This window comes from Eleginops maclovinus, chromosome 8 (genome assembly GCF_036324505.1).
Source record: "Eleginops maclovinus isolate JMC-PN-2008 ecotype Puerto Natales chromosome 8, JC_Emac_rtc_rv5, whole genome shotgun sequence".
Classification (NCBI taxonomy): Eukaryota; Metazoa; Chordata; class Actinopteri; order Perciformes; family Eleginopidae; genus Eleginops; species Eleginops maclovinus.
In genome coordinates, this window is record NC_086356.1 from 19,335,059 (window position 1) to 19,358,748 (window position 23,690).

The following is a 23,690-nucleotide window of genomic DNA, read 5'->3' on the forward strand; positions in this document are numbered from 1 at the left end:
GTTCATCTGGGAGAGCATGTATTACTACTGCCGGATTTTGCACCCCCCCTATGACTTAGGCCATGATAGTCACACATTCACCAAATTCACATTGGTGTTTGCTCTTTCCCTGTAATTCATGCACAAAAAAGCATTTCACTCTGGGCTCGGCAGGTGAAATTCTAAAGGGGGGCTTCCATATCTGGCAGAGAAGGTATTTCTACTGCCGGATGTGGCACCACCCCTATAATTTTGTCCAGGAAAGTCATACTCTCACTAAAATCACACTGGTGTTTGCTGTTCCCCTGTAGTTAATGCACACAAAAGCATTTTACTCTGGACTCAGCAAGTGAAAATCTAAAGAGGAGCTTCAGTATTTCTACTGCCGGATTTGGCACCCCCCTTTGTCCAGGATAGTCATACAGTCACCAAAATCACACTGGTGTTTGCTGTTCCCCTCTTGTTCATGCACAAAAAAGCTTGGAAAATCTTAAGGGGGGCTTCCATATATGGCAGAGAAGGTATTTGTCAGGGTTTGGTAACAGGACCCAAGTGCAGTAGTGAAAGCATAGAAGGCAAGGACGGGGGTGTAATAAAAAGCTGATACAAAAACTGCAACACCAACCAGAGGACACGGGAGCAGGCAGACAGACAGACGGACGGACAGGAACAGGCACAAACATGGACAACACCAGGTAGAAACAACGAGCAAAGGAATGATGACAACACAACAAGGAACACAAAGGGAAGACAAGACTAAATACAGGGAAGGGTAATCACAAGACAAGGCACAGCTGGGGAGGGGAGGTGGAACACAGGGGCAACAGGTGAACACAACATTTCAAAATAAAACAGGAAACTATAAACACAAAACCAGGATCATGACAGTAGTTCAACTGCCGGATTTGGCAACCTCCCTATAACTTTGTCCAGGACAGTCATACAGTCACTAAAATCACACTGGTGTTGCTGTTCCCATCTAGTTAATGCACAAAAAAGCATTTCACTATGGGCTCAGCAGGTGAACATCTAGAGGGGGGCTCATTCTGTACAGTAAATAAAGTGTTTCTTCTTCAAGTAATGAACCATATTGTTAAATATAACTCCATGATCTTGATCTATCATGAAATTCACTGAATATATTTTAAAATTCATTTGTTTTCTTTTTGAGAGCGTTGTTGTATATCGGTAATGGTGACTTGTTTTTACTCTGACCGGCCATGCTAATAATAACCACCTGTAACGTTGCATGTAAATAAAAAGTTTGTAGGTTCTCTATCATAGTCTATTTTATGTGCCATTATAATCATTTATTAATTTCTCTATGGGGCTATGACAGGCAGTGGTGGAAAGTGAACATTAACTCAAATACTGTACTGAAGTACAAATTTGCAGTACATGTGCTTTTCCTAAGCTTTCTTTTCAGTGCCACAAACTTCTACTTCAATACAATTCAAAGGGAAATATTGTCCTTTTTACTTCACTTAATTTATTTTAGAAATGTAGTCACTACATACTTTGTAAGTTCAGATTTATACAAATTTTGGAAAAACTTGTCTAACATGATGCTATCCAACATTATATTAAAGGTGCCATAGAAAGCATCTATCTGGTATTTTAAATTGTTCTCTGATAAAGAAGGTATATAACTTTGGTTGATCCGAAAAATGTCCAGATGTGGTTTTACAGGCCCATTTACAACTCTATGATTTGGTCCTAGAATGAAACAAGCTGAATTGCCTTATTTGGGCTCATTTAAATAATTATGACGAGCTCTGCTCTGATTGGCTGGTTTACAAGGAGCAATCCATGGCTGCCTCAGAACCCACAGAAGTAAGTACAGTTTGCGAATCTGTGAGAGATTAACCATGGAGGCTATCGGCATCCAACCTTACATGTTTGAGCCTTTATCGGAGGAGGAAACCGATGAATTTGAAGAACAGCCAGTTGGTCGGAGATTGGAGAGCAATGTTACGGAGTGGTAAGTGTTAGCGTTAGTGTTTCAAGTAGCTGGTGTATGTAAATGTTGGGGCTGGACTACCGTGTGTGACGTCACATACAGGGATTGATGTAATTCTCCCGTTTTACCGCCGTTATATGCATATTCATGATTTGCATGTGAAGGAGGAAACAATGGTGTTTGAGGTTCACGGTATGTCAGTTCAATGTACCGAACTCTCCTTATTCAACTATGCCAAGGGAAATACAGTTTTATATTCTATAACACCTTTAAAGCAACTGAAACATTAAGTAGGTTTGAGGAAATGTTAATTGGCAGCAATGTAGCTAATTGTTAAGGCAATTTTTTGTGAAGAAATATTTCACAGATTCAGCTTCTCAAAGTGAAGATTTTATTTCAATAAATTTGCAATAACTACTTTTAATCCAAATACTTTAAGTGCATTTTACTGTTTGTATTTATACTTACGTATGTATTATTCGCAATGCTTTTGCTTCTAATTCATTATTTTAACAGTGTAGTATTAGTACTTTTACTTAAGTAAAGAATGAAAATTATTTTTGCCCCTCAGATGATCACAAAAAGATCTTGAGTGCAATGAGATGTTTGACCGGATCTGAATGGGGTAGTGTTAGAAATAATCAATATAATGGAGCGGAACATTAAAAGATAATTCACTGTTTCTGGACGGACCATATTTGTCCAACTCCGGTAGTATTACCGGATGTTGTTTTTAGCCTCAGATAGCATGTTGCTAATATTGTATTGTATATATGAGTAGAGGGAGAAGGACGCGTGGAGTTACATACTAAACACACCGCCTCTACCTCTTACTCATTGATGCTGCAATGATACTATTGCATGTTTAGTAACTGATAAACCTCAGAAGGATTGCATAATAGAATATCGTAGGTGAGAGCTTCAGGACATCACTAACAAGATGGCGACGGTGACGTCATAGGAGGACCCGCCCCCGACGATAGAAGAGTCCGGAGAACCCCATGTGACAAGCGGCCAACAGGATCCAGCCCCCGGCTACCAACCAATGAGAGCACGAGACCGGAGCACCTCTTATTTTGAAGTTGTTTATTTTATGACCTGAAAGGGGTGGTTCTATAAAACATGTTTGTATTGTGAAATCGAGCTCTCTTTTGTTCCGGACCGCCGGACAGTAACTACTGATGAGCTCCACTCATTCAGCGGCCTGTGGACGCGTGTACCGGGCTATTGAGCCACAGCTGTGAAACTTTTGTAAAACCTACTGCTGCATGCTTTTATTAAATACTCCTTTTAAAACTTATATGATGAGCTTCACTTCGTTTTCTTTTGAATCGACTCCTGGACTTCAAATAAAAGAACATTTCCTACAGTAGATAGGATATTGTTAATGAAATGTATGAAGCACTATACAGATTAAGGAATATAAATATTGAGATTAGATGTATGTGGATACCAGCTCACAGGAATTAAGGAACATTTAATTGTGAGTTCAAACATGAGGAAATAATGCAGAAATTAATGTTTTCAAGGAGTGGTTACACAATTGGGAAACACAGCGTGACACCTTTGCATACAGACAAAAATCAGCAGAGCCAGGACAGTCAAAATGAGCACTAAGGAGGATAATGTGACAAAGCTTAGATAAGGACATAAACGACTGAACACAACACTACAATTAAAACATCCATCAGGATTATGTGAACACTGCCAGGTCGAGGAAACAGTATTTTGTGACAAACAGAAAAGAAAGACAGTCAGGAAAAATTGGAGTGGAACATCCAACTCTCAAAGAGATATTAAACATTGGCTCGGGAAGACCATTGAGTTAATAAAGAGAATTTAACTTTTTGTTGTATTTTTATTATTATTTTGTACATTTCTTTGGGGGTAGATAATTCTGGTCCCCACTCCAATACAGTAGGTGGCGGTAGTGCACCTTAACGCTGGTTGCCTCCACGGATGTGTTTCCACCACTCGCAAACCGTAACGAGAAGGAGAAGAAGAAGCAGCAAAGTTTGGGGTAAATTTAAACCGCTGTTTCATCTGGTCCTGTGTAATCTGTGTTCATCCTCTAATGTGTGACTATTTTTTCACAGTTTAAAATGTTTCCATGATTTAAGTGAAGTTTTCCCTGTTAATAATGTCGATATTGAGTTATTTTGGGATAAACGTGGTTAAGTTTAAGGTAGTTTTGCCGTTACGAGTAGCAGCCTTACTCTTATCAGAAGCTGAAGCTAACGTTCTTAAACGATCTTGATTTCAGAAACACTTAACCTGGTAACTTAACACTGGCTTAATTAATATGAAAGTGCAGCTTGTTGTGCGATGTGTTTTATCACCTACATTTCCTCTGCACTTCAACACGTGTTTTCCCCTCAGTTTGATTTGCTGTTTGTATTAAAGCGTATTTTCTGTTTGCACAGGTCGGGATAATCAGTCCTCTGATGTGACATGCTGTGTGAAGGGGCCTCGTTACATCCAAGTAAGTCGCTCCCAAAGTGGGGATAACTTACGTTTTCCAAGGGTTTTGGGTCCTTAAATCAGAGTCTCATAAGGCTGGAAAGTAGGATGCATGTTAAAGCCCAGGCTTGCTTGTAAAATGGTAGGTGCAATATTCCATTTTATGTGCTGAAACTATTAATCTCAAAAGAAAAATAATTGCCTTTAAAACTTGATAACTCAAAGGGCCTCTTAAGTTTGGCATAGTAGGATAACACTATAATTACACTGTAGAGGAAAATGTTGAGGCTTTCTTGTCAAGAAGTGTTTGTACTTTGTTCTTTAATGCATCCTAACACTTGATTTCTCTTTGACAGCCGAAGGGTAAGAAGGTGGCACCTGCCCCTTCAGTGGCCAGGAAACATGAGGCCAAAAAAGTAGTCAACCCCCTCTTTGAGAAGAGGCCAAAGAACTTTGGGATCGGTGAGTAACCTTTATTGATTTTTGTAAGAGCTAGGTAACCACTTTGCAGATGATGTAAAGAATATTTGATATCTTAAGAACACTGAGGACAACTTTAATCAAGATCGCTGATGCACTTAAGCTTCAAATAGAAAAAAGTGCTTAGTTTAATTTCAGATACTGAACATGTATTGTATTTTCCCTCAGTCTTCGATAAATCCGCCTGCAGAGGCAGCGGTCCATCTTCTACCAGCGTCTTGCGTTCCCTCTGCAATCAACCGATTCCCCCAGGCTCTGGAGCGTCAGACTGGTGAGTTGAAAGCTGTATTCATCCTTAACAGTATGATTTGTAGCTTTACAGATGATGTGAAGAATATTTGCTATCTGAACAGCTGTGCTGACATTTCCACCAAGGTCACTGATGCAGTTACTTAAAATGGTAATTTTGTTGCTGTAGGACAAACATGTATGAAGCCACTGTTGATTCAAGAATCAAAGGCTATTTCCATATGTGCATCAGCTGCAACAGGTTTTTGTCTAGACCGGGTAACAGGGGCTTGGACCAGATTTTAATAGGGAAAGGACTTTTGGGTTAGATGTATACCGAGATGGGGACATCGGTAGAGACCAGTGACTCAGTTGTTGTCTGTAAAGGTATTGGGATAATAAATAAAGGGACATAATATGAAAGCATGGAACAATGATGAAAGTAAAAGAAATCAGACTTCAAGGTTACCCAGCATCCTTCCCACCCACCTCTCCATTCCCCCAACCCCAAGTCTTCTTCCCCAAATGAAGAAGACTGCCGGTTATCATCACCTTAAACTGCAAATGCTTCTAATCTTAACTAATGTATTATCCATCTCTACGGAGGCCCCCTAACGACAAACATGATCCACAGTCTAACCGTTATAGTGCATATGTCCAAATACCTTTCTAAACCGTCTTCATGTGCATATCTGTGAACAGTCTCCTCATGCAGTGGTGGTCGTAGAATGTTTGTGCTTGTTCCGGTGTGTCGAATACATGCTAAAACACAGGCTTGCTTGTAAATTTGTTAAGTGCAATGTTCCATTTCATGTTATCAGTGCAGAAACTATGACTCAACAGTAGAATAATTGCCTTAACTTGATCAGTTTGACATAGTAGGATAACGCTAAGAAGCGTTTGAATTTGTTCGATGTTTATGTTTTGCTCGGTGACCGGGAGAAGTCGCGTTAGCGTTGTTTTTAAATCTGACGGACAAAATCTGGGCATAATTTTGAAGGATTAGAACAGTGACTATGGGTCTGCCATAGCTTTTAAAGTCATTCAGAGTGGGGGCGTCTCCTCCCCTCTCCCCTGTGAGTGTCCCCATGCTGCTGGACTTCCGCCCCGTGTAGCAGGTGTCTGCAGGATCCGTAAATTAAATCCATCATTCAATATCATCTGGAGGCCGTCGTTTATATTTGTGACTTGTTATGCTGCTGCTACTCCCGTTACCTTCCAGATACGTGCTATGGCTCGCTCAACCTCTCTCTCGCTCAACACATGCACACACTTATCGCCCACTCTCTCTCTTAAAGGGAGACGCTGCCTCAGTCTGCATTATGCTACTATTACTAATTACTAATCCTAACACTTCATTTCTCTTGGACAGCCGAAGGCGAAGAAGGCCAAGGGGAAGAAGGTGGCACCTGCCCCTTCAGTGGCCAGGAAACATGAGGCCAAAAAAGTAGTCAACCCCCTCTTTGAGAAGAGGCCAAAGAACTTTGGGATCGGTGAGTAACCTTTATTGATTTTTGTAAGAGCTAGGTAACCACTTTGCAGATGATGTAAAGAATATTTGATATCTTAAGAACACTGAGGACAACTTTAATCAAGATCGCTGATGCACTTAAGCTTCAAATAGAAAAAAGTGCTTAGTTTAATTTCAGATACTGAACATGTATTGTATTTTCCCTCAGTCTTCGATAAATCCGCCTGCAGAGGCAGCGGTCCATCTTCTACCAGCGTCTTGGGTTCCCTCTGCAATCAACCGATTCCCCCAGGCTCTGGAGCGTCAGACTGGTGAGTTGAAAGCTGTATTCATCCTTAACAGTATGATTTGTAGCTTTACAGATGATGTGAAGAATATTTGCTATCTGAACAGCTGTGCTGACATTTCCACCAAGGTCACTGATGCAGTTACTTAAAATGGTAATTTTGTTGCTGTAGGACAAACATGTATGAAGCCACTGTTGATTCAAGAATCAAAGGCTATTTCCATATGCGCATCAGCTGCAACAGGTTTTTGTCTAGACCGGGTAACAGGGGCGCTGTGCCCTCTGGGGTCTTGACTTTAAATCAGAACTTGGACCAGATTTTAATAGGGAAAGGACTTTTGGGTTAGATGTATACCGAGATAGGGACATCGGTAGAGACGAGCATATTAGAGCTGGAAGAGATGACGACCGGCAGGTTTTATCCTCTAGTAGGCACCAGTTGGTTTGAGGTGCATGCATCCAAAACGTCAGCTTCTGAATATTTGCCGCCTAGTAATATAACAAGTTAGGTAGGGCCAGCCCACCTAAAGACCGGTTCCCCTAGAGCACTGTTCTGCCAATCCTAAGTACCTTGTTGCCCTATATAAAAGCTTTAATGGCAGGAAAAAATTATTTGCAGATGAAAAGCGGAAGACATTGAAATAAGTAAAGAAGCTTGGGCAAAGTGTTCATTTTCACACATTGTACCCGGTCCAAAGTCTGACTTATAAGTGTTAAGATCTCCCCCAAAGATCCTACTATGGGTATCTAAGCCAGGAATGGAGGATAGTAGCTTGTTGTCAAAGCCTGTACGTATTGCAATTCCTCTGGATTTAAGATCAAAGGAAGAATGAACCACCTGTCCAATCCAGGACTTGCAGAGCCTGACATGGTCTGCTTTACATGTGTTTGAAGTATTATCCATTGTTTAATGTTTCAAATTGAGAGGGAAAATACAGTAAAGGAGCGTTTAGTATCCATATACCAGTGACTCAGTTGTTGTCTGTAAAGGTATTGGGATAATAAATAAAGGGACATAATATGAAAGCATGGAACAATGATGAAAGTAAAAGAAATCAGACTTCAAGGTTACCCAGCATCCTTCCCACCCACCTCTCCATTCCCCCAACCCCAAGTCTTCTTCCCCAAATGAAGAAGACTGCCGGTTATCATCACCTTAAACTGCAAATGCATCTAATCTTAACTAATGTATTATCCATCTCTACGGAGGCCCCCTAACGACAAACATAATACATGATCCACAGTCTAACCGTTATAGTGCATATGTCCAAATACCTTTCTAAACCGTCTTCATGTGCATATCTGTGAACAGTCTCCTCATGCAGTGGTGGTCGTAGAATGTTTGTGCTTGTTCCGGTGTGTCGAATACATGCTAAAACACAGGCTTGCTTGTAAATTTGTTAAGTGCAATGTTCCATTTCATGTTATCAGTGCAGAAACTATGACTCAACAGTAGAATAATTGCCTTAACTTGATCAGTTTGACATAGTAGGATAACGCTAAGAAGCGTTTGAATTTGTTCGATGTTTATGTTTTGCTCGGTGACCGGGAGAAGTCGCGTTAGCGTTGTTTTTAAATCTGACGGACAAAATCTGGGCATCATTTTGAAGGATTAGAACAGTGACTATGGGTCTGCCATAGCTTTTAAAGTCATTCAGAGTGGGGGCGTCTCCTCCCCTCTCCCCTGTGAGTGTCCCCATGCTGCTGGACTTCCGCCCCGTGTAGCAGGTGTCTGCAGGATCCGTAAATTAAATCCATCATTCAATATCATCTGGAGGCCGTCGTTTATATTTGTGACTTGTTATGCTGCTGCTACTCCCGTTACCTTCCAGATACATGCTATGGCTCGCTCAACCTCTCTCTCTGTCAACACATGCACACACTTATCGCCCACTCTCTCTCTTAAAGGGAGACGCTGCCTCAGTCTGCATTATGCTACTATTACTAATTACTAATCCTAACACTTCATTTCTCTTGGACAGCCGAAGGCGAAGAAGGCCAAGGGGAAGAAGGTGGCACCTGCCCCTTCAGTGGCCAGGAAACATGAGGCCAAAAAGTAGTCAACCCCCTCTTTGAGAAGAGGCCAAAGAACTTTGGGATCGGTGAGTAACCTTTATTGATTTTTGTAAGAGTTAGGTAACCACTTTGCAGATGATGTAAAGAATATTTGATATCTTAAGAACACTGAGGACAACTTTAATCAAGATCGCTGATGCACTTAAGCTTCAAATAGAAAAAAGTGCTTAGTTTAATTTCAGATACTGAACATGTGTTTTATTTTCTCTCAGGCCAACTGGACTTGACACACTTGTGTGAAATAGACTGTCTCCTCTCTGGAGAGCGAGAAGGCCCAGCTCGTCATCATTGTCCACACTGTGGATCTGATTGAGGTAAGCTTTCGTCTTTATTTTTTCAGCAGCAGTGGAATAGACGACTGTGGTCACTAGCAATGATTTACGGATATATTGTATGTGGATTGAACTTCAGAAAGCCCTGGTGCTCATTAGAAGTTAAATTATTTACAGTGACTGGTCTTTACTGTTTAACCTGGCCTTAATGCAGTGATGTATGAATTTCTTCACCTGATACGTGATGCTTTTGACCTTTTTAACCCTGAGCATTGGCCAAAATATTTTAAATATGTATATAGAAAAGGGAAGGTTGCTCTCCTGGAAGAAAATAATTGTATTTTTGCACTTATCTGCAGGTGTGAACACTGTCACCCCTGGAGAGCAATCTTTGCTCACCATGTGGCTCGATTGAGATAAGCCTATTGTGCTTCATTTCTCTAGCAGTGAAACGGTTGGATGTAGAAAGTCACTAGCAATGATGTATGAATTTCTTCACCTGCATCCTCTGTGTGGATCAAACTTCTGCAGAAATTCTTACATTTGTTCAAATAAATTTGCTTACAAATATAGATCTGCAGTGACTAAGTCGACTTTTTATGGACCGAACAGTCAAGATAGTATACAAAAGGCCAATAGATTTATGAAATTAATGGATTAGTCGCAGCTCTAAACAAATGTATCAATTATCCTTGTTTTAATCTTTGTCGAACTTTATTTCCAGATCCTTCATCACACATGAGGAGGCTTCAGTGAGATCCTCTGCTGTGAAAGCGGCTCCCACTGTTTGTTTGGGAGACTTTCCTTTTTGATAAAGCTCATAGTCGGGCGAGACAGGAACATCCTCCTACATTCTACTTTATTTAAGTTCCCTATCATTTTTGTCCTTTGATTGTCTGTTTAAATGTTATGTCTTTACATTTTGACGTTCATGTTCTGTACAAACTGTAAAGCTCCAAATGTGATTTGCTAAATTGTTTTAAAATAAAGTGTACCCTCTAAAAAAAAAACGTCTGTCATTTAAATATTCTGTATTTTGGAATCCAAATGCTACTTTACATTAATATATAAGGGAATGTTGGGGAAACACTGTTCAGATTTAGCTGCCTTTAGGAGTGTAAATGTATTCCATATCATATTGATGTAAATAACATTATTCTTTAACCCCCACTGTAACAGAAGGGATATTAACATTGCTTGCATGATTAAAAATGCAGATGTATTTTTTTCAGAACACAAGGAATAATCTGTATAACAATATTTTACCATACCTAGAAATCACATGACTCAAATTCTATACTGCCTTTAAACCTTGTCTAAAAACCATTTCCTCTAAGATGCTATATCCACATTAGGATTATTGACTGGGCCCACCAGCTGTTTCCTAATTGTCATTGGAATGCTGAAGATCATCTGTTAACTTTAAAAACAACTGCAGAAAACGTATAATATTTTAAGGAATATCCAACTTGTAAGTGTCTCCAGATAATAAACATGAGGAATGCAAAGATAACTTAGATTTCTATTTATTCTCTTATATAGGTTTCAGGAGAATAATACACAAGTATTTACAAATCCATCAGCGAGTCAATGCAGCACATCAGCTACATCAGATATGTGCTTTGCAATATACATAATGCAAGGTTTGCTGCATTTGAACATATCACAGTTTGATCTTCTTGATGAACTTTGCAAACCACATGTAGGAGGTCGCTGCACACAAGCCGTACCTAAGAGGAAAAATAGACCAAATTCAGTAAAAATGAATTATTTATTTACAGTAGCTTTAGAGACCGGATTTAGGACCTACCATGTTAATATGTACTGCATGTGTTCGTTCCTCAGTGTGATTCTTGTCTGTCCTCCTATTGGTCCACCAGGAATAGTGCTCTCTGCATAACAAAATGTTATATTTACTCAAGCAGGTTTAAAAATTCTCTATTCTGTGGAATAATAACTTTGACGTAAATAAACACCGGCATATTGACTAAGATCTAGTTGAGTCAAAGTGTATCATGGTATTTGTAGTTCTTACCGAAGCATGCATCGATGAAGATGGGCTCTGCTCCGGTGACACCGCTCATGGCCTCCAGGTCACGGTAGTGCCAGTGGTTCCTTTGCAGATCGTTGCTCGGTACGAAGGGTTTACGAATCTCCGTCAGCCTCACAACTCCAACCACCTCCACCTCACCCTCCACCTGCACACAATAGTCATTATTCTTTTTTTAATAAGTCAAAAATGTAAGTATATAAAATGTGAGGTTGGTTATAGCTGGGATGTTACATAAATCCCATCACTACTAGTACAGTTAGTGTAGTGAACCAATTATGGCACATTACCAATTGTCTTGCTACAGAAGTGAGTTATGCGAATTGTATTGAATTGGTAAATGTAATTTCTACTTGCATTAATCAGAATCAGAATCAGAAATACTTTATTCATCCCAAACTGGGAAAGTTCTTCTTTACAGCAGCAAAATACAATATGAAGCAAAACAAATCATTAGACATAAAAATGAGAAATATACAGATATTAAATAGTGTACAGTGTAAAGTGTGTATGTTATGTCCAGAGGACAGAGGCGACGGAGCAGGGAGTTGTCTGCCAGTCAGAGGGGAATTATTCTAAAGTGTTATAGCAGTGGGCAGGAAAGTTCTCCTGTATCTGTCCTAGTGACACGTCTTTAAGTTGAAATAACACAGTAAATAAGGACCAAAGAAAACATTTTTTTTAACATTTTCTTTAATTACAAAAAGTTCAAGTGTGTTGTGATGTGTGAAATGGAAATTCTCTGGCTGCAGAGGAAGCGGCACAAAATCGGAAACACCTCCTAAAGTATTGTCACTTGAGATCGCATTGGTAGGGGACTACAGGTTTGAAAATGTACTCTTAAAATAAAAAGGCAGTGAAGTGTGAAATCATGTGAAGCTCTAACCTGTCCCTTCGTTCTGCTCTCTGGTCTGATCTTCCTCTTCGGCACGTACCCTCTGTTCACCAGGATCGTGATGCTGCAGGAGAACAAAGCAGTGATTGTTTGATTTAAGACTATGCAGTTATTATTTTTTCCCTTGGTGATTTATATGTTGTCTTACCCGAGGTCGGTGCAGTGGAACGGGGTGATGACATTAGCGCCGGTCTCTCCACTGGAGGACAGCGTGCCCGCCTCTCGGGCCTCTTTCTCGGGGTCCACAGGAGAGCGGGGGAGGACGTAAAGCTCCTGAGAGTGGTCGTAATATCCTCGTGCTTTCACCCGTCTGTACTCCAGGCTCTGCAGCTCATGAGGACTAAGACCCAGGGAGGAAAATGACTAAATGTATACTTTATACAGGTAAATAGTAAGAATGAGAGGGAGACAAGGACATGTCGCACATTCAGTTGTGAGAGGAAGGATTTTAGTTATTTGTCAAGTTATTAAAGTGCTGTTTTAGGGTTCAGTCCCAGCTGTGGCGGATGCAGGTTTGAATCCCCCATGCAGTCCATTAACGTGTTTCATCACCTTCCTAATTAAGGCTTGAATTAATATTTTGTGCATTTTATCAAGGAACAATAAGTAATGTTGTTCACAGTACCACAATTGGAGAGGAGTGCTTATCAAATCACTTTTTACGTAAAATAATTTGTGTTCTTGCCGCTTGCAATGTTAGGGTTTGGATTGTGTGGGTGATTGCTTGTGTGTATAACATTGAATGTATCTAACACATTCTTACTCAAGAGGAAGAGGGATGGGCTCAGCAGTCGTGAGTCTGTTCAGCTCATCTATCAGCTGCATCTTCCACTGACGCCGTCTCACCTTCACAGAAACACAAATATCCAGAGTCCATCCAACGACAACAATCCAAAGATACATCAGCATTATTTTAAACAGTGTGATGACACAAAATAAGACATACCTGCCATGTACCAAGGCCGAAGGTGGAGGCCGGGATGAGCAGCAGCAACCATTTGAGGAAGGAGTCTTCTCCTTTCTGCACCTCGGCTGCTGTGGAGCCCGACTGTCGCCCGAAATTGATCAACCTGCCTGGAGGTTCACACAATGCATTTACTCTCTAAGAATATAGGGATGGTACCCCACACATATAAAAAGAGATGTACCATCATGAGGTTATTAACTTTAAGCTGCAATAGAAAAATTATTATCTACACATTTTCTTTTATCGGCTCTCAGTTTACTTACACATAAATAAAATCCAAGTATAACAAAGACAAACAAAAACAAAAACGTAAACCAAGAAAAAAATGTCAGTCTGTATGTATGACTCATATTTCCTTGTTTCTTTTATTTATTGTATGATTGTTTTTTTCTTTGCTTTTTCTAGATTAGTATCATACATTCTAATGTCTTTAAATGTGTCCATTATTATTTTTTAAGAAACTGGTTTTAGTATCATGATCAGAGTCAGGCTTACATAAGAGCAACTCGTTTCGGTATACTGGTACATATGCACGTAGAAGCTACTGCAAAAAAAAAAAAAAAAAAAAATTGAAATAAAAATATAGAGTAGAATACAAAACACATCATTCACAACAGAACAAATTATTGACATGTCTTTACATAATTAGTCATTTAGAGTGGAGATGCTGTGCAGTTTTTTGTTTTTTTTGTAGTAAAAAGTAGTAGATCTGTGTGGAAATGTGCTGTCCAATAAATTACCTTCTGCACGTCGAAAGAGAGGCAGTCTGGGCAGGAGGAGAGTCCTCTTGATATAAATAACATGTGTCTAAAATAAATGACAACAATTAGATGAGGAATCATCTGCTGCCACTGGAAAGTGACATTCAGAACAGCACATTGTAGTTTCTTTATAATGAATAACTGCGGAAATTAAACAAATAACTTACCTGTTTCTTCAGAGTCGTTAACACCCGGTTGGAATAAACAAGAGCTGATTTTAAAGAAGCCATTCTGAGTGAAATACTAATGTTATATGTTTAAAACTGGTCCGACTACATAACAGCTACATAATGATCAGAAGGGGACCGCTTATGGTGTTACCACTTCCGGTTTGTGACGCTGCGCCCCGGTGTGTTTGGCCACATGTTTCAGAAGTGTGTTGATATTTTCTGTCAGTCTTTATTGTGTCTTTTTGGATAATTTCAGAGACAGCTTCACGCTTTATCCATCATGATGGACCTCGCGGCTAAAGACTCGTACATGCAGAAGTTTGCGATTAAAGTCTTTTCTCAGCAAGAACAGGAGCCGAAGAAGAGACCGTTTGGTAACCTTTTACCTTACACCTTATTGGCGATATAAAACTTGGCTTTAAAACTGTATATATTCTGTGTGTTTTATATGTTATGTGTTATTGGTTGTAGTAAAGGACTTAAGCTTATAAGGTGTCATTAAACATGTGGTTATGACTGCGTGTGACTAAAGGAGACACTACACTTATAATAGTGAGTTTCTGTTGAGTGCGTTATTTATTCTAAGTATTTTTTTTATCCATAAATGTAATGCTTATTAGTGTTCTTATGAGCACCCTGCTGTGAATCAATGAAATAAATAAAACAGACAAAAATGCTTTAATTAAAGCCTGAGAGTAGTTAGAAAATGCCCTTTAGCTTATTGTTTTAATATTATTAATTTCTATTTTTTAAGGTTACAATTCTGTTTACAGTGTGTGTTCCGTTTTCTGTGATGATTATTTACATTCAAGGCAATTGTAATAGATCTACAAAATAAATATATACCTTTTTTAAAAAATGAATATAACATCTGGGTCATTTACCAAGCTGCTTTCCACTGGTCTTCATTTGTTTATACACAACTGAAGGCATTTTTTACTTTACTAACATTGAGCAAACATTGAAGAACATACAATATAAACATATAATATAAAATCTCACAGCTAACCTGATGACTTTCTGAGGGTAAGTTTCAGCCTCTAAAGCAGCTGACTTTGTAATTTGTCTTTTGGAAAATAAAAATGTAAGGTAATGATTATCCATTTCCTTTTTGTTCACAGAAAAGCATCTGACTTTTTGAGTTTCAATTTCATTGCATTGCCTAAGCATGTTTAAGTTCCTAGTCTGTTAATGTAATGACAGTTTCAGGACCGTGGCAGTCCCATTGACATGTTGTCGGATAAATGTGATCATTAATAGGTATTTTGTCTCTGTGTAGCTCATTTCAAGGGTAAAAGTGAGACTGGTCCTCCAAAGAAGAAGAAGTGTAAAAAGAAAAGTTTTAAAGATGAGAAGAAGCCTAATCCCAAATCCCTACAAAAGCCCTCTCCTTCAACGGCTGCACAGAAAGGCCCCCCCGCGGCAAAACAGCCAAAAACTCAAATAAATGGATCTACAACGCCAGCGCCTAAAGGTACCGCAAGTGAGTCCATTACTCTGGTACTAACTGTTGTTTAACAATTGAAGGTCACATATTTTTTTCTCTTAAAGGAGGAATTGTACCGTCCAACTTCTCCACCGTCGATGTTTTACGCAAGAGACTTCATGAAAAAATTGAGGAGTCCAGAGGGCAGGTATGCAGCATTCAAGATGATGACTGACATGACTCATTAGCATCTCTGTAATATTATCTGAATTTAGCTGATACGGTAAACTTTACTGCAACCATGTTATTCAATCCAGTTGAAATGTCAGTATTTACCTAAAAGATGATAATTTAACAGTTGATTTGACTTTTACTGCTCAAGCGGATGCATTTATATGCCAACCTTGCCAGAGATCAATTCAAAGTGTGTGCGTGTTCCTGCAACACTGTGCAACGCTTAAGATAAATGTCTGTCTGATTAAACATGTTGCATATTTTTTTATCAGGGAGCCCCGAAGAACGCAGCGTCAGAAGCCGTGCAGGCAAAGCGAGCAAAACGAAAGATGGAACGGGAGCGCAAGAAGAGGAAGAGGAAAGAGTTTCGGCTGAAGAAACTGGCAGAAGAAAATGCCCAAGAACCGCCGGCGGAGATCAAAAAGGAACCTGAGCCGAGTCCCGCTGCGAGCAAAAGAAATGTATCAGCTATCGTCTTCAACAAGGTGGACATGGTGGAGGAGGAATATGTAGACAAAGAGAAGAAGAAGAAGCAGAAGAAGCAGAGCGTAAAGGGCCAGATAACACCCCTGCTGGGGAAGAACTACAAGCAGCTGCTGGGCCGCGTCGAGGCTCGCAAAGCAAAAGTGAACCAGCTGAGGGAGAAGGATGAGGAGAAAGCCAAAGAAATGGAGAACAAGATAAAGTGGACCAACGTGCTGTACAAGGCCGAAGGACTCAAAATCAAAGATGACGAGAACATGCTGCGCTCCTCGTTAAAGAAGAAGGAGAAGAGGGGCGCCAAGATAAAGAAGCAGTGGGGCGAGCGAAGCGAGAACATTGTGGGGAAGATGCAGAAAAGGCAGGACAAGAGACGGAAGAACATCCAGAAACAGAAGAAGGCCAAAACGGAGAAGAAGAAGGATAGAGCGAGGAAGAGAGGCAGAGTGCTGCCTGGGGACTTGAAATGAGCAGCAGCGAGTTCGCTGTTTCATAGGTTTAAATAATCTCTTTTTATGGCAGTATCATTTGTAAACATGATACATAAAACATGTTGTACCTTCATTCTTGTAAAGCAGTAGTATGATGTCTGTTGTGGTCAATAAAATGTGATCTTCACAAGATAGACATGAAGGAAAACATTGTATAATCTTTTGTTTTTGTTGAATATCAAAGTTGTTTGTGTATTTTAATAATATTTCTTGGGCCACCAGACAGCTCAGTGGTTAAATCTAAGCTCGAATCCCGAACATGTTAGGCAATATCCTCCCCTCTGTCCCCCCCTTTAAGCTCTAAGTTCTCCAATAATGTCCCTCTGGTCCAAAAAAATAATTATAATCATATTTTCTATGTTTTGGGGATATGCTTTTTCACTTTCTGTTAAATGAGAATTGATACTAAGCAGCATTAAAGAAAAAACAAACCAAGAAATAATATTTAATTGTAAGTAATGTACACAATCCAATATATACATATAACATTTTTTACATTTACATTAATTTTATTACATTCAAAGTACATTTATTTGTACAATTGTTCCTTGTGCAAATTTAAAACATTTTAAAAATGTTTTTGTATTTATTTACATATTATATTTATTATTGATTTTTATCTTATAATTTATGTATTCCGGCGTCCGCTGGAGTTACATCCGGGTAACTGCCCGTTGCCGTCTCGCCCCGCCCATCCAGGAAGTAGAAATGAAAACACAAGGAGGGAGGGAGGTCATTATTTAACTTCTTCTCCCGCATACTAGTAAGTGATTTCCCCTCAAAGTAAATACCCACAGGGCGAAAATGCACATTTAGAAACCCGTTTAATGCATTGGATTATTTTTTAAATATAGTATTCAAGTTGATGTTAAAGATGTTAAGTATAGTAAGTTTAAGGTGCAGGAAGCGAATTATAAACCTCCCTTTATTACAGATAATCATGTCCCGAAGGCTTCATGCACGAAGAACAGAAGGCGTCGATAAAAACGTTTGGTAAGTTATAAAAAAGGGGTTTTTATTTTAATAATGAGTGCTAGTCTCTGCTCAGGAAGACTTTAAACTGAACCTTGCTCACGTGTTTCAATCATAATAACCTGCATATAACATCCTATATATGGACCATGGGGGGTGGTATAGCATGGTGACAGCTTGGGTCCAAGTCCTTTATAAATCATTAACACATGTATGGTTCAATGCATTTAAACATGGGATAAATCATGTGGTGTATTAAGAAGTTGTAGTCATTACAGAACAGATGATAACGAAGGCACTTTTATACAGAGGTGTCTCTCAAAGTGCAATACAATTACAAAAAAATATAATGAAAGATAATTCATAAATACAGCTTATTATTTTGCCTATCAGAAATCAGATGATAGATGTTGAAATGTATTTTTTTTTTAAACTGAAATTGAAACCAAAAAGATTTGCAAAATCAGCATTGTTTGTATTTTGAAGAACTGAGTCGTCATTTAACTCACATTTTAGAATTTGGACTCAAGCTATGATTTTAATAACCCAAAAAGTATTATCAAGCATATGCCATTTTAATAGATTTATTTTCTTACTTACTTGATTGTACATTTATTGTAATCAAAGTTAATGAAATAAATATCCTTTGTTAGTAGTAGTTTGGTAAATTGTAGCGGAAACAAACGTATTTATATTGTATGTTTGATAGAGAGACTCCATAGGTATATATATTTTTCACTGTTTATGTATTTTTCTGCTTTTTATGTTTATTTTCTATTTTATTTTTAATTAATGTGCAACACTATGTTAACATGTACGGAACCCGTAAAGGGACATGGGGAAATAAAAAAAAATTCAAAAGTTTCCCGTGCTCACGCGAAAATTGCTCGTACTGATAAATCCAGAAAATGATCGACGCATAAACCCATATGGATTTTGTGTAACTCAGGAAGACCATGGCTACACAAACATAAGCAGTCCTCTCTGAACAGTATAACTGTATAGTGTAAGCTTGTGTTTCGTAACTTGCTTTGCGTGATCACGAGAAAGTATTTTCTCAGGGTGTTGCAACAAAATATTGCATGAGATAGGACCTGCATTTCGGATTGTGTTTCTTTATGTAGGACAGTATGACAGTTCAAGAATGAGTTAAGCTGTATTTTGACCTGGGACTTCATCATAAAGACATGGTTACCTTACTTGCAAGTCGTCACCGTTATGTTGTGTCTCAGAGACATTTAAAACGAATTCTGAAGTCGTGTGGTCTTTCTCGGCGCAAGAACTACACCACTTTGGATCGCGTAGTTGAGTTCATTGATGACGAGAAACTTTCGCATGCTCACGAGAAACATTTAAGTTTTTATTTTATATCCCCATGTCCCTTTATGGGTTCCGTAAACATGCTTCTGTGAACAAAACAATTTCCCAATTTTGGATCGATAATCTAATATGGTTGCAGGTAGCTCATAAGGCAGGGAACATAACATAACTAAAGACATGATTGGTGGTCATATACATGTGGATATTTGATATTAATAGATCATTTCATTAACTGCACCACTGTGTGGTATGCGTTCACACCAACAGGGTTGAATTCACTCAGCTGGCAGCAGATTATAAAGCAGTGAACCTCGGTCAGGGTTTTCCTGACTTCTCCCCTCCCAAATTCGTCCAGGAGGCTTTTTGTGATGCTGTGAATGGAGGACCGCAGATGCACCAGTACACCCGAGCGTTTGTAAGTGCACTCACACACCAAGAACAATTTTACCTTTCTGTAAATGCCACAAAATGGTTCTTGAGTTTACTTCAATGATATTCAAATAATATGTATATGTTGTTTGTTCTCCACAGGGACATCCTCGTCTTGTAAAAAGTCTGGCTAAGTTCTTCAGTAGGGTTATGAGACATGATATTGATCCTCTGGAAGACGTCCTGGTCACAGTGGGAGCTTATCAGGCTCTCTTTTGTGCGTTTCAAGCTATCATTGATGAAGGGGATGAGGTAGGGAAATGAAACCAAAACAGGGTTTTTACAAAAGTTGAACAAAGTTTGCACTGCTTAGTAGAGAGTCTTTGTTGTAATTCTCATTTTAATTGGCAGAAGAGGGACACATAATTATAAATATTTGGCTACACTATATTCTAACTCTTCCTATTTAGCATTGAGAGGCTGCACACAAACATTTATTGAATTCTTTATAACACCCCATAATGTGGCTGTAAGCAGATATCTTATCTGATATATATTCATGTAGTTTAAAATCAGATAATGAATGACAACATAATATAACACAATTATGGGGATGAGTTTCAACCCCAGTCAAGTGGAAATGTTGTCCCATGCAGCAGCAATAATGAGCGTAAAGCACAGGTTAAAAGATACTTACAGTTAAAGAAAAACTAATACCATAAGCCACATTTTATAAACTAACAGTTATTTATGTATGTTCAAGTACTACAGGTTGTGCTTTCTTGTTAATAACTTTTACAAAACAGCTGACAGATATTTTGTGTTTCAGGTCATAATTGTTGAGCCATTCTTCGACTGCTACCAGCCGATGGTGAAGATGGTCGGAGGAAAGGAAGTGTACGTTCCTCTGAGGCCAGTGAGTGCTTTATACCTTTTTACAAAATATTCCTGCAGACATTTGGATCCGTTTTATGTACATTTCCCTGAAGACTTAACTTCAGAGACTTGCCTTTTATTCATAGCAATGTGATGCTTAACATGGGGTTACCTCAGGACGCCCAAAATTGTAAAAGATATATAAATAAATGGAGAGGATGCCACAGAGGTGTTCATTCTGGCCTGTGAAAATTACACAGAAACATTAAGATGGTCTATTCAAAACACATGAAATCTGTGGAAAGCTAAATTACACCCATTTACACTAAAACATGTAAAATGCTCTCGGTAAACTGCTTTTTATTTTAATACTTTTTTTATTCTTAAGAGCACAGGACACAAGTATTGGACATATGTTATATATCATGTCACACCGTTTTTATGGTCTTTTCACCATTTAAATGAATAAATACACTGCTTAATAACAACAAAGAATGAACTACAAACCCACAATTGTAAATGACATCTTGCCTCTGAGACTCAGAGGCCTTAGTGAGGGCATTGAGTTTGTGCCTATTTGTGTGTGCACTCAAAATATATAAATATGAACTATTTGTTCAAATTTCAGAAAGTGGAAGGAAGCCTGTCCAGTGCAGACTGGACCCTCTCTGCTGAGGAGCTGGCCAGTAAATTCACTCCCCGCACAAAGGCCATCGTTATCAACACTCCAAACAACCCACTGGGCAAGGTAAGACATTTACCTTTGGGTTGTCCCTTTTAACACCAGCTGAATAAAATGGAATCTTGTTCATAATAAACACATTCCAGGTTTACAAGACCGAAGAGCTCCAAGTGATCGCTGACCTGTGTATCAAACACGACGTGCTGTGCATCAGCGACGAGGTGTACGAGTGGCTGACTTATGATGGAAACAAGCACGTAAAGATAGGTGAGATACACACAGAGCTAACAAAATGCACACAAAGCATACCTGCAGTATTAATGTTACTTGTGTTATTGACAGCCAGCCTTCCCGGCATGTGGGAACGTACCATCACTGTTGGCAGTGGAGGAAAGACGTTCAGTGCTACCGGCTGGAAGGTAAAGCAGGATTGTCTTTTGAAATAACAGATTCATCTTTATTATCTCCTCCAAGAAGGTTATTTTTTGTATTCAGATGTCTTTAAAGGGAATTATAGAAAAACTGTTGGCTTGATTTTAATGTAACGTCGGTCAAGGAAGAGCCCATTGAATTTGAAAGCAACACTGTATTATTTTTTGTCACACAGTGTTATAATAACCTGTTTTTTCTCTCAGGTTGGCTGGGTCATCAGCTCAGGGCATATCATAAAACACATGAAAACCATCTTTCAGAACTGTGTGTACCACTGTCCTACAGCCGCCCAGGTAAACACACAAAACCTTGTGTATTTTAGAAACGTTCTTAGAAAATAAAACTTGGTTTCAGAAGTTACAGTTAGAAATATGGGACTGTACTTTGATTGGTGAGCAATCCATATTCCAGGATAGGGATGGACGATAAAGTATTTTATTATTGACTGAGATAAAAACACTCACAATAAGGTGATTGTGGTGAATTTACATTATCGTTGGAATCCTTCCCTGAGGGTCTTGGAAAATCGGTGTTGTTTCTGAAAAATAGAGACAAACAAAAAACAAGCATTTTCAAGTAGAAATAAAAAACTCAGACAGTTTTTATCAATTAATTAATTTATCCTAGTTATCCTTATGATTTATGATTATCTTACTAATATGTGTTTTAGGCCGCCCCCTAATGGGTGAACTCCTGTGGCACCAGAGAAACTCTTCTTTTCCTCACCTCTTCTTCTCCAGGAGGCAGTAGCTTGTGGATTTGAGAGGGAGTACGAGGTGTTTGGGTCTCCGGAGAGCTACTTCCAGCAGCTGCCTGCCATGTTGCACCACAAGAGGATGAAGCTGGCCTCCAGCCTGCAGAGCGTGGGTCTGCAGCCCATCATGCCGGAGGGAGGGTACTTCATGATCGCAGACATCTCCTCCATCAGTGAGTGAAGGATATCCAACACTGCTTTAACTGAAGTAACATTTTCTTTAATAAGGGCTGTCTAATTTAAGTTTAAATCTTTCTTTTTAACAGAGGTAGACTTTAATGATGAGAGCTCGAAGGATGAATCCTATGACTACAGATTTGTAAAATGGCTAACTAAAGAGAAGGTAAATATTAAGCATTTTATTCATACTTTTTTATTAAAACGGATTAATGAATTCCCTTTTAAAGCTGTTACAGTGTCATAATTTGCTTCAAAAGCATATTTGTTTGACATTTACTTTAGTTGTCTGATGTATTTAGAATATTGTGCTCATTTATGTTATGGATTTTAATTAAAAGCATTATAGAAATCTTTTTTGGAAGCTTTAACACAATTTTTGCATTATGTTTGAAAGAATAAGGATTGGATTTGTGTCTCTTTTACATTTGTATGTCATTTTTAGGATATTATGCTTAAGACTTTTTACTGTTACTGTATCATTTAAATGTTTTCCTGCAGGGTTTAGCAACAATCCCTGTCTCCGCTTTCTACAGCCCAGAGCACGGAAAGGAGTTTGACAAATATGTCCGATTCTGTTTCGTCAAGGTAAATGTAACCTAAATACCTGATATTCATTTAATCCTTTTCCTGACTCGCTCTTTGACTAACACTTACTCATGTTTGTCCAACAGGAGGATGCCACCCTGGATGCAGCAGAGGAAATCTTAAGAAAGTGGAGTCAGGGAAAGTAAAATGCCTAAAGTAAGAAGCAATACCCGTCCATTACAGATTTCCCAAGGCTGCTTAAAACCGGGTTGGGTCTCTTTAGATAAAATAAGCCATTTTCAGTGTTTGTTTTTGTTTATGGCAACATATGTACTGTAAAACCATGTCCACTTTAATTTTGTCTTTTTACTGCTGTTGCAAAGACACTCAGGTTTTAGAAGTGGGAACACATATTCTGTATGTCCCTGCTGGGTTCATTTGAGTAGAAATCATTTTATTAAATGTGCAAAGTTTCACTGAAGTTTTGAGTGTGTGGACACAGATGTGTGGTGAAGATAAATGACACAGGTGGACTTGACTCCTGAGCTGCTCTTTAATTTATAGATAACAAAAAAAAGGTAATCAGCCTGTCTGTAAACTGCTCCATATAGTGGCCACCTTTTTGTATGTCATTAAAAATGAGAGAAAACAGTGTTCACAATTGTTCACAATGATGAAGAAAATGTAAACATTCATTTATGACTTTTCCACTAAATCTGTAGAATATTTTTGAAAAGATATTTCAATATGTAATTTTAAACATTTGTAAGTATCCAAAAGGTTTAATAAAGGTTTGAATGAATACACATCTTCTCCCTTGCAGTCAGTCTATGCTTCAACTGAATATCATTGTAATTAACTGAAGGACCCCCCAGCCCCAAGCCCCCAGCACAC

General features: G+C 38.8%; 3 protein-coding genes, 4 non-coding genes and 2 pseudogenes across 9 annotated transcripts; 8 read left to right on the forward strand and 1 right to left on the reverse strand.

The window, feature by feature from the left end:
- Positions 1 to 4,905: 4,905 nt before the first annotated feature.
- LOC134868997 (small nucleolar RNA SNORD24) lies at positions 4,906 to 4,976 on the forward strand. The gene has a single exon (XR_010166362.1). It is a non-coding gene; the product is annotated as a small nucleolar RNA SNORD24 (small nucleolar RNA).
- A 220-nt stretch (positions 4,977 to 5,196) lies between these two features.
- Positions 5,197 to 5,266, forward strand: LOC134869003 (small nucleolar RNA SNORD24; annotated as a pseudogene).
- Positions 5,267 to 6,644: 1,378 nt separating this feature from the next.
- Positions 6,645 to 6,715, forward strand: LOC134868998 (small nucleolar RNA SNORD24). The gene has a single exon (XR_010166363.1). It is a non-coding gene; the product is annotated as a small nucleolar RNA SNORD24 (small nucleolar RNA).
- A 220-nt stretch (positions 6,716 to 6,935) lies between these two features.
- LOC134869004 (small nucleolar RNA SNORD24) lies at positions 6,936 to 7,005 on the forward strand (annotated as a pseudogene).
- A 2,005-nt stretch (positions 7,006 to 9,010) lies between these two features.
- On the forward strand, positions 9,011 to 9,081 carry LOC134868999 (small nucleolar RNA SNORD24). Its single transcript, XR_010166364.1, has one exon. It is a non-coding gene; the product is annotated as a small nucleolar RNA SNORD24 (small nucleolar RNA).
- Positions 9,082 to 9,420: 339 nt separating this feature from the next.
- On the forward strand, positions 9,421 to 9,486 carry LOC134868990 (small nucleolar RNA SNORD36). The gene has a single exon (XR_010166356.1). It is a non-coding gene; the product is annotated as a small nucleolar RNA SNORD36 (small nucleolar RNA).
- A 1,236-nt stretch (positions 9,487 to 10,722) lies between these two features.
- LOC134868573 (surfeit locus protein 1) lies at positions 10,723 to 14,225 on the reverse strand. Its single transcript, XM_063889813.1, has 9 exons — positions 14,053 to 14,225; positions 13,865 to 13,931; positions 13,104 to 13,231; positions 12,921 to 13,003; positions 12,306 to 12,497; positions 12,149 to 12,221; positions 11,248 to 11,410; positions 11,023 to 11,104; positions 10,723 to 10,942 (listed from the first exon to the last, which is right to left on the reverse strand). Exons 1-9 carry the CDS (start codon positions 14,113 to 14,115, stop codon positions 10,876 to 10,878), a joined length of 918 nt encoding a protein of 305 aa, XP_063745883.1. The 5' UTR covers positions 14,116 to 14,225; the 3' UTR covers positions 10,723 to 10,875.
- surf6 (surfeit 6) lies at positions 14,205 to 16,838 on the forward strand. The gene is made up of 4 exons (XM_063889812.1): positions 14,205 to 14,429; positions 15,335 to 15,529; positions 15,607 to 15,689; positions 15,988 to 16,838. The coding sequence occupies exons 1-4, from the start codon at positions 14,336 to 14,338 to the stop codon at positions 16,663 to 16,665; spliced, it is 1,050 nt and encodes a 349-aa protein (XP_063745882.1). The 5' UTR covers positions 14,205 to 14,335; the 3' UTR covers positions 16,666 to 16,838.
- Positions 16,839 to 17,353: 515 nt separating this feature from the next.
- kyat1 (kynurenine aminotransferase 1) lies at positions 17,354 to 23,598 on the forward strand. Of its 3 annotated transcripts, none has more exons than XM_063889268.1 (13): positions 17,354 to 17,449; positions 17,621 to 17,679; positions 19,246 to 19,393; positions 19,510 to 19,659; positions 20,177 to 20,263; positions 20,852 to 20,971; positions 21,052 to 21,172; positions 21,248 to 21,324; positions 21,541 to 21,630; positions 22,078 to 22,264; positions 22,358 to 22,434; positions 22,770 to 22,856; positions 22,943 to 23,598. In XM_063889268.1, exons 2-13 carry the CDS (start codon positions 17,627 to 17,629, stop codon positions 23,000 to 23,002), a joined length of 1,257 nt encoding a protein of 418 aa, XP_063745338.1. In that variant the 5' UTR covers positions 17,354 to 17,449; positions 17,621 to 17,626; the 3' UTR covers positions 23,003 to 23,598. The 3 variants fall into 3 exon arrangements, with proteins under 3 accessions (XP_063745338.1, XP_063745339.1, XP_063745337.1); XM_063889269.1 differs by having other exon boundaries at positions 17,434 to 17,449; positions 19,334 to 19,393; XM_063889267.1 differs by having other exon boundaries at positions 17,441 to 17,679.
- The last annotated feature ends 92 nt before the right edge of the window (positions 23,599 to 23,690 follow it).